This window comes from Vigna unguiculata, chromosome 10 (genome assembly GCF_037176805.1).
Source record: "Vigna unguiculata cultivar grain cowpea cultivar isolate G323 ecotype 2 chromosome 10, ASM3717680v1, whole genome shotgun sequence".
Taxonomy (NCBI): domain Eukaryota; kingdom Viridiplantae; phylum Streptophyta; class Magnoliopsida; order Fabales; family Fabaceae; genus Vigna; species Vigna unguiculata.
This window is the reverse complement of record NC_140801.1, coordinates 52,373,046-52,386,891: the sequence shown is the minus strand read 5'-3', so window position 1 is coordinate 52,386,891 and position 13,846 is coordinate 52,373,046. Positions and strand designations below refer to the sequence as shown.

Genomic DNA, 13,846 nt, shown 5'->3' with positions numbered 1-13,846 from the left:
TTTAAATTCGAACGATACGTGGAGTATATTTTTTTCATACTTTTATTTATATATTCTTCCAATTTATACAGCTATTTTTTAGTTTAAAAATAATATATTGAATATAATTACACTAAAATGAAAAACACAATTAGTTATATCTTTAATTGAGAAGCATTTAAAACACTAAGTATTTTAAACTTTATTTTTATTTAAGTGATAATAACACCGGATAATCTAGATATGATAATATAATATAATCATTTTGAATATTTATTTTAATTATCGCCATTATTGTGTTAACATGACTTATTTTTTATTGTTGTAAACAGTTTTAGTATATTTACTATAAGCCATGTTTGTATTTTTGTAAAAAATAGTGTAATATTTAATAAACATATGTAGCTGCTAATTATTTTGAAAGAATGATTTTCATTTATTTTTAAAATTTAATTATGCAGCTTTTAAGGTTTGAATTATTTATCATTGTTATCCGGAAATTGAAAACTTGTAAGGGAAGTTGTCTGTTGTTAAATTTTATATAATTTTATATAATTTTAAGTTCAGTTTCTTTTTTGGTGTCCACTTTTTTTTTTCGTTTTTATCCTTTAGGGCCTCTTCTCTTGCATGGATTATACTGTTCAAAGAAATTAGCGAGCGCGGATCGATGAATTCAGTTGTGTTCGATTGCATTCATTTGGACGGATAAGCGAGTGCGGATTTGAGGGATACACACTTGTTTTCATCCACCATAGAAGGAGCAAATTAGGGAATATTACGAGCACATTACCGTATTTGCCCTCGCTTTTCATTTCACATGCAGTGGAGGATGGGAAGGCACCGGTGTTGTGAGTGGTGTTGCAGGGGGCATGGCAGGTGTTGGGGTGGTGAGTGGATGGCACTGGCAGGTGAGGGTGGTGAGCGAGGCACGGTGTCTTGCAGTGGTGGTGAGGTGTTGTGGTGTTGGGGTTGGATGGCACCGGTGTTAAGGTGAGTGAGAGAGTGATGGCACCGGTTACGTAACCGGTGCCTTGTTTTTCAAAGGGGCGACACCGGTTACGACACCAGTGTCGTTGGTTTTCTTCTTTTTTTTACCTTTTTCTTGACTTTTTTGACTTTTTTTTTAATTTTTTTAACATTATTTAACTTTAGTTTAAAATTTAATTATATAATTTTTTAAAAAATTTAATTATATATATATATATATACACTCATAAAAATTTAATTTTTTTTATTTTAAAATTTTATATAATTTTTATTTTTTTTAATTTGTATTAATTAATTATAATTATTTTTATAACATCAAATTACAAAATCATTCTTTTTTTTACACAAGGGTATTATGGTAACTTAATATCTATTTTAACATATAATTTTATCTATCACATCAATCAAATCTTTCACTAACTTTCATACAAATTATCTCTAAATCCACTCACTTTACCCTCTAAATCCACTCAAAAAAACACACATATTCATTCACTTAAATCTACACAAATTCATCTTCACACTCTCCCCAATATCCATCTACACAAAGGAACACACCCTTAGGCTTTGTTCACTTTGATAGATGGATTTGGAAAAGAGTGTGAAGATGGATTTGTGTAGATTTAAGTGAATGAATATGTGTGTTTTTTTTAGTGGATTTAGAGGGTAAAGTGAGTGGATTTGAAGATGAATTGTGTGAAAGTTAGTGAATGATTTGAGTGATGTGATAAATTAAAAATATTGTTTTAATAAATAGAACTTGTAGAATACCCAAATACCCTTAATTTTGAATTTTTTGTTCCCAAATTAAAATATTAAAAATACTTATTAATTGAGAAAAATAAATATTATAATGTATTTGAAGTGAAAAATAAAATATTTAAGTGTTGGAATCAGATACATAAAACACGGATCTGGGTAAAGAATAAGCACTTGGAATAGGATACATAAAAAATGGATCTGGGTAAGTGGAGAAAAAGAAAGAAATTGGAATCGGATACATATGTTTGCCCTCTGTTTTATCTTCTTTATCACCCACAAATAACCTTCACATAGGGACAATATTGTAAAATACCCTTTGTCACCCACAAATCTCCTCCAAAGTGGCAAGATGATATCACAAGCTTCTTTCGCAAATCATCACTCTTCTTCGCTTGCAAATTATTAGATACAAACGTCAAATTCACTCGTATATCCATCGTTGCCAATTCCTGATAATAGTAAATCTGTGCATACAAACATAACCCCAAGTTATTGTTTAATTTAAATTTTACTTTTTTTCAAATTAACTATTTTTATAAATTAAATAAATAAAAATCATTTACAAAGTAAATAAAAATAATCTATAATTAAATTGTAAAAAGTATTTATATTTATTTTTACAATTATAATTTATTATTTTTTTCATCACAAAAATGTGAACACTCATCCGCGTATGGGGCAAGGGTTTTCACTGGTTATTTATAACTATTATATGCTCAGCACTTCATATAATATTTTATAAAATTTTCAAAAGCATAATAATAATAATAATAATAATAATAATAATAATAATAATAATAATTACTATTAATATTATTATTTATCGAAAGCAATAGTGTGTTAGTAATCTTTTTTTACATTTTAATTAATTAATGTTACATGCTCTTTTGATGTTGTCTGAGTTTAAGTAATTATATTAAATTTTGTGGAAGTGTCATATTAACTAAAATAAAATTAATTTAAAATATATAAGTTTCTAGAAACATATTTCATAAACTGATTTTGTAATATTGAATTAGACTTAAAATCAACTTCTTATCAAATACACTTTTATATACTCTAAGAAAATATCGTAAATAACAATAACTATAGTATTAATTAATTGAAAATATTATTTTTCAAGACTTTAAAAAACTTAAGAAAATTATAATGCCTTATTGTTTTTCATTATAAAAGACTTTATATTGTTTGTTTTGATAAAAAAAATATAAAATTAGAATGATCCGTTACAAAATATTAGCATGCACTACTAAAAATTCTCGTATTACATGAGAATTTTTTTGCAAATTTGTTAAAAAAACTGCAAGAAAATACTTTTTCCTGCTATTTTTTATAAGAATTTTATTTGGTAGGTAATTTCTTCATGGGTATTTTTCCACATTTGTTCCTCATGTACCTACAAATTTTGTCTCGAAAAGTGTTTTGTACAAAATATTTCATAAAAAAATTGTTAGCAATTTCCTGCATTTTTTTTTCATAACAAAAATTATAAATATTTCCTACAATAAATTTTCAAAACAAAATTGGTATAAAATATGAGTTTTTTTAACAGTGATGGATATGTTTATTATCATTACTATTATTCATGTTATTATAAATAAAATATTAGGAAGAGTAATTATTGTATTTCCTTGTATCATTTTATATCTACTTTATACTAAAATTGTTTATCATTTTTTAATACCATGTTTTTCAGTGTTTGTTTTGTTTTAAGTTTGTATAATGTTCTGATTACGTACTCCTTGTCCTCTTTGATGTCTTAAACCTCTTATACATTGTTTATGTTGAACAAAATGGGCTAGTGCATCAATATATACAAATTTGTCTATTATGTACCTTATAATATTTATTGGTTGTGTGATTACTCCTGTGATGATATCTATGTCCTTTACTCGTATTTACTTAAGGAAGGGGAAGTGTAAGTGGTCAAATGCGAAACAACATGAGGTAAAATGAATTTGTAACATCCTTCAATAAAATTTGTCCTATCCATATATGTTTAATGATTTTACATTGAGTTGTTCAAGTATGTAAATCATTTTGTGTTTCTTGGTGGACTAGCAAATAAATGATTCAAAAGTCAACTTGGTTAAAGACATATGTTAGACATCGTCAAATGTAAGGAAAAATGTCAAGCAACACTTTTAAATAATGGATTATGTATTGTTGAAGTGGTTCATTTTCTCCTTAACTTATACTATTGAAGGTGAAGTTGGCCACAATATGTTAAAGACCTTACACAAAAATATGTCGTTTAGGAACAACCATCGCATTCCCGAGGTATTGTCCGCTTTAGAACATTTTAGCTCCGTCACGGTTTTGTCCTTAAAAGGCACCTCAGAGGGTGGAGGGAGATAAGAGTATTTAAACTTCGCTTGACCTCGACTCCTAAGCAATGTGGAACTTATTGGATGTATTGGAACAGAATACTTTAATTGATAATCAATCCATTAAAATTTGAATAATCTTATATGTTAAAATTACAGAGACATTCAAAACAATATTGTTTCCGGTTGAAAATTATATCAGTATATTTGTAGAGTTATATATATATATATATATTAAAACAAAACAAATTATTTTAAAAATGATAGAAGAATTATGACCATAACACCAAAACATTTGTAAACTATTAAAGAGGAAGGAAAACTCCAATAACTTGGTCAACCTTTAAATCTATTGATTCTGATGAAGTTGACTTGGGACCCACGAAACCGTAGAGATGTTAGCATCCACACCACACTAACGGTGGACGATCGTGCACTGCAGTGATCCTCCCCAATAGCAAAACCTCTGAAGCAAAAATTCGATTCACAGGTGCCTCGTATACTCTGAGCACTTTGCAGTAATTTTCTATCCTGTCAAATTATTAATTATATTTTATTTCCATTAAAACCTTAATTATTCTAAAAAAACTCTAATCAAACCTAACCGTTCAATTCTGCTTCATCGACGGTTCAAAAAAACCAAACAAATTTTTTTTCTTCATATAGAGAATTTAATTATGAAGATAATAATTTCTTAGTTTTATAAAACAAATTATTTCTTATCACAATATAAATAAATAAAAAAATACTCTGTCTCAGCAAGTACTCAAAAGCTTTCTTCGCCTCTATTTTTTCTCTCTCATCCTTGTCCATGGCTGGTTTGTTCTCTGCTTGATCGTTTCGGAACCCTAATTCGCCCTTCTCTCATATTCGAGTATTATAATAGTGTGGATCGTTTGAAACGCTTCTCGTTTTGGTCACATTTTGCTCTCTTCAGTTTTAGTTTTGAATCGACACGGTTTTGGAAATTTTGAAGGTATTTGGTATATTTTGGGTCTGACTTTGATCGGAGGCAAACGGCGTTTGAGAAACGTGAAAATTTCCAGAATTTCGTTTTTTCTTTCCTCGGTCAGAATTTGCGCGAGGAGGATGAGATTTGAAGGATGAACGATGCCGGTGTTGCGTAACGGAGCGAACAGGGGTCGGGGAGCAGCGAAACAACAGCGGCTGCAGAATCCAGTGGTTGAAGGAGAGGCGATTGCGACGAGGACCCGGAGGCGACGTGCGGCGGCAGCGGCGGCAGCAGTGCCGAAGGTTAACCACAATAACGAAAATAAGCCCAAACAACCACAACAGCACCCACCACCAGAGCAGGTGGTGGTGGTAAATGAACACGTAGTTGTTGCTGCGAAGGAAGAAGAGAATCGGGGATTGGGGAAAGGTGTTGGTGCCGCTGGAGCTGGAGCGGGGAAGGAAGAGGTAGGCGAGAAAGAGATGGTTGGACATGACAGCGGAGGTCGGAGCAATGACAAGGCCAATGCAGGTGGTGAAGATGATGCCAATACTCCTGAAATTCCTCAGAAGGTTAGATAGTTATTCTTTCACGTTTTTATTTTTATTCTTTTGTATGTATTTTTCTGTATCATGAAAAGAGTATATAGGTCGAGAGTTTTGTTATAATACATTATGAGAACTTTCTTCGAAAACGCCCATTGACATTTTTTCATCAGAGATCAACAGTTGTTTCCAAGTTTTTTAGTGGCAGGTTTTACTTAAGTTTTTAATGTGATTGTGCCTCCCTTGTGTAGGTGCTTACACCTTTTTAAATAGCATATGATCACAACTTTATAAGTTGGCTCATGAAAAATAACTGGACATTTTGTGAGGTAAAAGTGAGAATCATGATTGACATGTTTGTTTCTGTGCAGTGTAGCAGTCTTCTATTTTCCCTTACCTACCCATCTAGTTTGTGATTTATGTTTCTGAAAAAACAGGTTTTACGTGTGTTGGTGTGAGCACTCTGTTTTGGTTTTCATTTCATTCCTAGTATCTGTTTTGACACACGTCTTATACACTCATAATCATATCAGTTTTCTTCAAATACGCATAAGCTGTATATTATTGCATCTGTAGAATGCTTGTAACATTTAGACACTCATGCAGAAAAAAATCCTAGTAGTGGCACAGTTGCCTGTATATTTTTTGTTTTTACATGTTCTCATTTCCAATCCTTTCTATGAAAGAATCCATTGCCAATACAATTTACCCATACGAATGAAAAAGATCCTCTTTCATCTATAACGTGAATAGTCAATATTTCTTCTGTTGGTATGTGTTTGTCTATGCTACATATTTGTTTAGATGGTCATCCTAATACTTATGAATTTACTTTCTGAAGTTTAGCTGGCACTACATAAAATTTGTCTAGATTTCCAGATATGATTTTTGCACTTGTAATAATATATTATGTTCTTTTTCCAATTTCACATATTCTATGTTAGAAAGTAAAGGTTGGAGTGAGATCGTGGATGCAAACCAAATAACATCTTTAGTTGTCTGTGTAACACTGGCAGTTTGCAAAGTCACTCTTCAATAAATTAAGAAAGAACATACTTATGCAAGCACAGTTGTTCAACAGTCTCTACAGAGAGTTCTATGAGTTGTTTTCCCCCATAATAGTTTTCTATCATTTCTCTTTTGTCGTGCTGTCATGGATATCAATAAACGTTTAGTTTTCTTCATTGAATCTTGTAAATCAGGAAGCATTAATATGCATGATAACATGTTCTGCTTATACTGATATCCTAGTTTTGTTCTCTTCCGTGGACAGATCCAAGTAGGTAATTCCCCTTATTATAAAGTAGAAAGAAAACTTGGCAAGGGTGGATTTGGTCAGGTATATGTTGGACGACGCTGTGGTGGAAATTTGAATGAGAGAACTGGACCTGGGGCTTTAGAGGTATATGTATCTTTTCCGTATTGAATGTGAAGTTTTACTTGTGGTGAAATTTAAGATATTCACATTGTTAACTGTTTGATCAGGTTGCATTAAAACTTGAGCATAGAACTAGTAAAGGTTGTACCTATGGACCACCCTACGAGTGGCAAGTGTACAAGTGAGTGCTATGCTGTCTCCTTTTATTAGTCTCCATTTTTTCTTTTTCTAGGCTATGCCATTCGTCATGTTCATCTTTCCCTATTATTTGTACAGCACTCTTGGTGGCAGTCATGGTGTCCCACAAGTACACTACAAGGGCAGGCAGGGAGACTACTATGTCATGGTATGATGTTGAATCTTATTCTTGACTATTTGTTCAATATGTTAGAATACGACCTCCTATTATGAAGGCTTATGAAAGAAGAAATAATAGAAATACAACTAATTGATTTAATTAGCTGAAAATTCTGTTAGTAGTTATAGTTGTGGGTCGGAGGGAGGTTATGGATAAATGTGTTTTCGGGTCTGGGGGAGGAGCACAAAAATTGTTTTGTGTGGGAGGTTGTTGGACCCTCGAAATGCCAGTGGATGTGTTGTGATCATTTGGTGCAACCGAAAGAAATATACAGAACACTCATTCTTTTTTTTTTTTTTTTCATTTGAGAATTCCTTTTGTAAGAGTTTCTGATCCAGTTTCTATAAACTGGTACCAGAGCAGATTCAGCTCCAACCAGATCAGCGGTAATGACAAATACTTTGTCTCAATCCTTTACCAGCAAGGGAAGTAATTCATCCCTTTTTCATGTGGCTCTTTTGAAGAAGGTTATACATACTACAGAAAAGTCTCAACCCCTGCTGGAAGGTTTAACAGATGATCTTGAATTGAATTTGAGTCCAGAAGCCATGTTGGATTGTAGAATAAATAAAGGCGAGCAGCAAGAAATTCTTGTCAAATGGAAGCAACTACCAGATTTTGGAAGCAGCTAGGAGGATGTTTAGGTTATTACTGAACATTTTCCACTATTCCACCTTGAGGACAAGGTGAATCTTGATGGACAGGGTATTGTTAGAATACGAGCACCTATTACAAAGGTTTATGAAAGAAGAAATAATAGAAATACAACTAATTGATTTAATTAGCTGAAAATTCTGGTAGTAGTTATAGTTATGGGTTGGAGGGAGGTTATGGATAAATATGTGTTTTGTGTTGGGGGTTGCTGGACCCTCAAAGTGCCGGTGGATGTATTATGAATCTTTGGTGCAATTGAAAGAAATATACAGAACCCTCAATTTTTTTTTTTTTCATTTGAGAATTCCTTTTGTAAGAGTTTCGGATCCAGTTTCTATAACATTATTACAACTATTATATTGAAGGATGATTCTATATTTCTCGTATTTGAGATTGTTTGGGTTAAAATCTGTTTGTTTGACTTGATAAATTAATTTGTGCAGGTTATGGATATATTGGGACCTAGTCTGTGGGATGTTTGGAATAATAGTAACTCTCATGCGTAAGTTTTTGGAATTAGGCCATATATGAATAAAATTGTATTCTTTGTAGTTGATTTTAACTTCAGTTGGTGTGCTAATGCGTTTTTTTGAATTCCAGCATGTCCACTGAAATGGTTGCTTGTATTGCCATTGAAGCAATATCTATATTGGAAAAAATGCACTCTCGAGGGTAATTTTCGTACCACCCACATTGAATAATTTCCATTTACAAATTACTTGATAATTTTTTGATATTTGTATCCTTAAAGCTAGTTTTTTTTTTTTTTTGCATCAGTAGTGTGTGTGTGCGTGCATGTATTTATATTTATAGTGTATAATGTGTTGTAATGCTTGAAATTATGTTCCTTAAACTATATGGCTACATGGCAGATATGTGCACGGGGATGTGAAGCCTGAAAATTTTCTGCTTGGTCCTCCCGGGACGTCTGATGAGAAAAAATTGTTTCTTGTAGATCTTGGATTAGGTATGATACAGTTGTCAACTTAAATTTTTTTATTATATTTACATATTTTGCCAGTGCTTAATTACACACTTCCTTTGATGTTTTGGGCGTACAGCAACTAAGTGGAGGGATAGTACAACAGGCTCACATGTTGAATATGATCAAAGACCAGATGTTTTTAGGTATTTGTAATTGAATTTGGATCATGCAGAAAGTATTTATTCATCTCTTTATACAGTTTTCTGTATTGGTATTAATAAATTATGTGGGAAATATTTGCAGAGGCACTGTCCGCTATGCTAGTGTTCATGCACATTTAGGGAGAACTGCAAGCAGGAGGGATGACTTGGAATCTCTTGCATATACATTGATTTTTCTTCTCCGAGGTCGCCTTCCTTGGCAGGGATTCCAGGTTGGTCATATTAAAATAAGTTAGTTTTATTCTTATGTTCAGAATGTTGGTCTTTAACATTATTTTCTCAGGGAGAAAACAAAGGTTTTCTGGTTTGCAAGAAGAAGATGGGAACATCTCCAGAGATTATTTGCTGCTTTTGTCCCCTACCTTTTAAGCATTTTCTTGAACATGTTGTGAACTTAAAGTTTGATGAAGAACCAAATTATGCAAAATATATTTCTCTATTTGATGGGATTGTTGGTCCTAACCCAGATATTAGACCAATTAATACAGAAGGTGCACAAAAGGTATCAATTTTGCTATCCCTTCGCATTTGTGTTGTTTTATATGCATTCCAAGATTTTAGTGAAGATACTCGTTATTACTTTATGCATTCAAAGATCGTAGCTAAAATATGTGATATTGCTAATTTTGTTGTCTGAAGCTCATTGGCCATAAGAGAGGACGGTTAGCGATGGAAGAAGAGGACGATGACCAGCCAAAAAAGAAGACTCGTATTGGTTTGCCAGCATCACAGTGGATAAGTGTTTACAATGCTCGTAGACCAATGAAACAAAGGTACACATTAGCATGTCATGAAATTTGTTTTGCCATTTCTATGTTCTATTTCTGGCATTTTAAACTGATGCATAGAGATGTTAATTGCACATTTCCCCTTAGCATCTTATGGAATCTGTTTGTACAACTTTTTTTGTATATTTGTTTGTGTTCTATCAGGTTTCATATTTTAGTCACAGGATTAATATGCTAAGAATTATCTACCTTTTGAAATTATTAATGTAAGGGAGTTGTACTTTTGTAATGATTGTGTTGTGTGTTGTTGCAGATATCACTACAATGTATCAGATGTAAGGTTATCCCAGCATATTGAGAAAGGAAATGAGGATGGCTTATATATTAGCAGTGTTGCTTCATGTCAAAGCGTATGGGCATTAATCATGGATGCAGGGACAGGTTTCGCTGGCCAAGTTTACGAACTCTCACCCTTCTTTCTCCATAAGGTAAATTTCAATCTATTTCTTTTATATTGTTATTTATGGATTGTTTACAGATTAGATTTTCAACAAACATACAATTTACTCAATGATGAGTAATTTTGTTTGAAAATATTGCTCATGTCTTTTTCTTGGATGACCGTAGTGTGTAGATTTGTTAATATATAATAGGGTTAATTATGTTTAATCCATAAACTATAAAGTGATTTTGGAATTAGTCACTATTTGAAATTTTGATCTCATTGGACCTATACTTTAGAAATGACTAGATGAAGTTCTCATCACCCAAGGGTTTCAAATTTTTTTATGTTGCAAACGGCATTGTTACATGTTGACGCGTTTGTATCCACGTGTATGCCATGTGTGTCGTTCTCTCCCCTCCATCATCCTTGCTGCTCTTCCCCTCCCTCCACCCTCCTTGCCACTCCTCCCCTCCCCCACCCTCCCTGCAGAATTAACGTGACAAAAATTAATGCCGTAAATTAGGCGATGACAATGTTGTTTATCAAATAACAAAAATCAACGCGGTTACGTGATAAATTAGGTGATAAGGGCAACATAAGGATAAAAAAAAAATTAACCCTATATAATACCAAGGCATGCTTATTAACTAGGGATACTCGGTTTTGGTTTACCTGAAGGAATGGATCGTGGAGCAATGGGAACTAGGTTACTACATCAGCGCAATTGCTGGAGCTGTAAATGGGAGCTCGCTAGTAGTAATGTCCAAGGGTTGGTTCCTCAAAGAGAGAGTGTGTGTGTATATCGGCCATGTCGATTGGCAATTTTCAATTTTATTTTTCTGCTGACTACGATCTCGGATTCCAGGTACACAGTTTGTGCAGCAATCATACAAAGTCAGTGATTCATTTCCTTTCAAGTGGATTAACAAAAAGTGGAGGGAGGGATTTTACGTGACTTCAATGGCCACCTCAGGGCCCAGATGGGGAGTGGTCATGTCTCGTGGTGCAGGATATTCAGACCAGGTCATTTTTATCTGTCAGTAGTAGTGTGTGTAGTTCATAATGCAACTTAACTTCATAGCATAAATAACAGTTGTTTTTCCATTGTTGTTTCTTCGAATTTCAGGTGATTGAACTAGACTTTCTGTATCCTAGTGAGGGGATTCACAAGCGGTGGGACAGCGGTTACAGAATCACTTCTACTGCTGCAACTTGGGACCAAGCTGCTTTTGTCCTCAGTGTGCCAAGGAGGAAACCTTTGGATGAAACTCAGGAAACACTTAGAACTTCTGCTTTTCCTAGTACACATGTTAAGGTCTGAAACAATGAACTCGTTAAGGTCTGAATGGTTTTAGTTTTTCCAGTTAATTAAGGTCTCATCGTATATATGTTTGGTTTTTCAGGAGAAGTGGGCTAAGAATCTCTACATTGCTTCTATATGCTATGGACGTACAGTTTCTTGAGCCCTGCAAACGTGGCTGCAGCTCAGAAGCAATAATCCCATGATTATTTGAAGTGGTCCATGCCCCCAAGAAATTTTGATGACTAAAGTTTTAATTATTTGTATGTAGCAGAATGAACGCATTCAGTGAAACAAACTAAAATACCCAGGTTGGCATTCGTGTGGAAATTGTTTCTATGTCAATGATTAGTTTAAGTTATTATGATCACTGTCTACTGTGCACTCACATTTCTACAACGTAAAAAGTTACACAGATGCACGCTTTTCTTTTTTAAATGATTTTATATTTCTTCAATAATCTTTATTTTACCGTTTAACATAAGTAAAAATTAGTTATAGTTTATGAATATTATTATATTAATTTTGGTATTTTTTAAAAGTTTGTATTACATAATCCAATAGATGAATTTACTACTTTAATCTCATCAAAGTTATTAAGGATGATAGGTTTTCAATCCTCAACTAAAGTATCAGTTCAGTTATTTTTGAAGATAGGTAGAATGTGGTTCTTTTACAAAAATGAGTATTTTTGATCCATTTATTACAAAAATGGGTCAGTTTATAAATTAATTATATAGTAGAGTCAGTTTATTATTAATTTGACTAGTTTTTTCATAAAATTATATTGTTTTGAATTATTTATTATAAAGATTAGTCAGTTTACTAATATATTTGATTAACGATTTGATTTTTCTCTATTTTTTTGACTTTTATAATAATTTTTAAAATTATATATATTTTTTAAAATTATATTTTAATAATTTAATTAAAAATATTTTAAATAAAATTTTATTATTATAAATTTTATAATAAAATGAAACAATAAAATTTAAAATATAAGTTTTAAAATATCAAAATTTTAATAATTTTAATCAAATTTTATAATAAAATGTAATAATAAAATTTAAAATATTAGGTTTTAAAATATCAACATTTTAATAAAATTTTATTAAAATGTTTTTAATCAAATTATTAAAAATGTATTTTTAAAGAATATATAAAACTTTAGAAATTATATAAAAGTTAAAAATAAATAGAAATAAGCCAAATCATTAATAAAATGACTCTCTATCATGTAATTAATTAGTAAACTTATCCATTTTCACAATAAATGAATCAAAATAATTCACTTTTGTAAAAAACCGTTCATTTTTTTATATATATATTTTCTTTCAGTATAACTTAAACTTTACAATACTTAAGAATCTAGTTGTATTTGATAAAAATTTAAATCGTTTGTTGTAGTTATACTTATTAAACAAATTAATAACTCAATACTAGTTTTGACATTACGAATTAATGAATTTTTATAGCATGGATCATTAACATTTTTTTTAAAAAATTGAATAATAACTCAATGCTTGTTCTGACATTACGAATTATGAAATTTTATAGCAAGAATCATTAACATTTTTTTCAAAATTGGACTACATTATCCAATTGTTGAATTTCTAGAAGTTTTATATAGTTGTAAATGTTATCAAGAAGAAAAAAATATCGGCTTAAATATACTTTTGGTTATATATGAATTCTGATTTCGGTCTTTTTTTTCATTTTCTTTGTATTTTCTTTGTATAAAATTTGAAATAATTGGTTTTAGTCGTCGTTGTGAAGATGAATATTTGATTAGTTGTGATGATTCAAAAAAATAACAAAGAGTATAATGAATATATAAAAAGTAAAAAGTTGTTATAGCTCAATTTACTGCAAATGAAGCTTTTTTTTTGTTTTTTTTAAGGATAGATTCTTTCTTTTTAACCCACTCAAATTCGCATCATTCCTTTGCATGCTATAATTTTAGTGTGGGGAGAAGCTAAGTGATTTCTTTTCAAATAAATTGTTTGATAATATTGTGAGTTTATTTTATAAAAATTTAATTTCTCTAATGCTAATAAAAATTTTAAATGAGCTTTACACTAAATTGTTCGTATGAAGAGAGAAAAAAAATTATTTACGGGATGAAAACTGTATTAGAAATCAAACTAATTGTGGATTAACAAGATGGAAATTATTTATTGGACTAACAGTGATCCAGAAGTGAATAAGATGGAAAAACCCAACCCATAAAGAGAGTACAAGAAATACAAAAAATGTTGGTAAAAAATAGAAAGTATAAAGTATAA

The 13,846-nt window shown here is 31.4% G+C and overlaps 1 protein-coding gene across 2 annotated transcripts; it reads left to right on the top strand.

Moving 5' to 3' along the window:
- Positions 1–4,812: 4,812 nt before the first annotated feature.
- Positions 4,813–11,931, top strand: LOC114167068 (casein kinase 1-like protein HD16). 2 transcript variants are annotated; one of them, XM_028051996.2, is made up of 16 exons: positions 4,816–5,579; positions 6,826–6,954; positions 7,038–7,111; positions 7,207–7,276; positions 8,386–8,444; positions 8,543–8,614; positions 8,815–8,909; positions 9,004–9,070; positions 9,171–9,300; positions 9,372–9,590; positions 9,728–9,861; positions 10,130–10,304; positions 10,940–11,030; positions 11,127–11,284; positions 11,388–11,576; positions 11,665–11,931. In XM_028051996.2, exons 1-16 carry the CDS (start codon positions 5,166–5,168, stop codon positions 11,722–11,724), a joined length of 2,136 nt encoding a protein of 711 aa, XP_027907797.1. In that variant the 5' UTR covers positions 4,816–5,165; the 3' UTR covers positions 11,725–11,931. The 2 variants fall into 2 exon arrangements, 1 of the variants encoding a protein (XP_027907797.1); XR_003600097.2 differs by lacking the exon at positions 10,940–11,030 and having other exon boundaries at positions 4,813–5,579.
- Positions 11,932–13,846: the final 1,915 nt, after the last annotated feature.

Coding starts and splice junctions, on each gene's coding strand:
- LOC114167068 (XM_028051996.2), top strand. CDS start 5,166: ATGCCGGTGTTGCGTAACGGAGCGAACAGGGGTCGGGGAGCAGCGAAA. Junction 9,071..9,170: donor CAAAGACCAGATGTTTTTAG/GTATTTGTAATT, acceptor AAATATTTGCAG/AGGCACTGTCCGCTATGCTA. Junction 10,305..10,939: donor CACCCTTCTTTCTCCATAAG/GTAAATTTCAAT, acceptor GTTTACCTGAAG/GAATGGATCGTGGAGCAATG.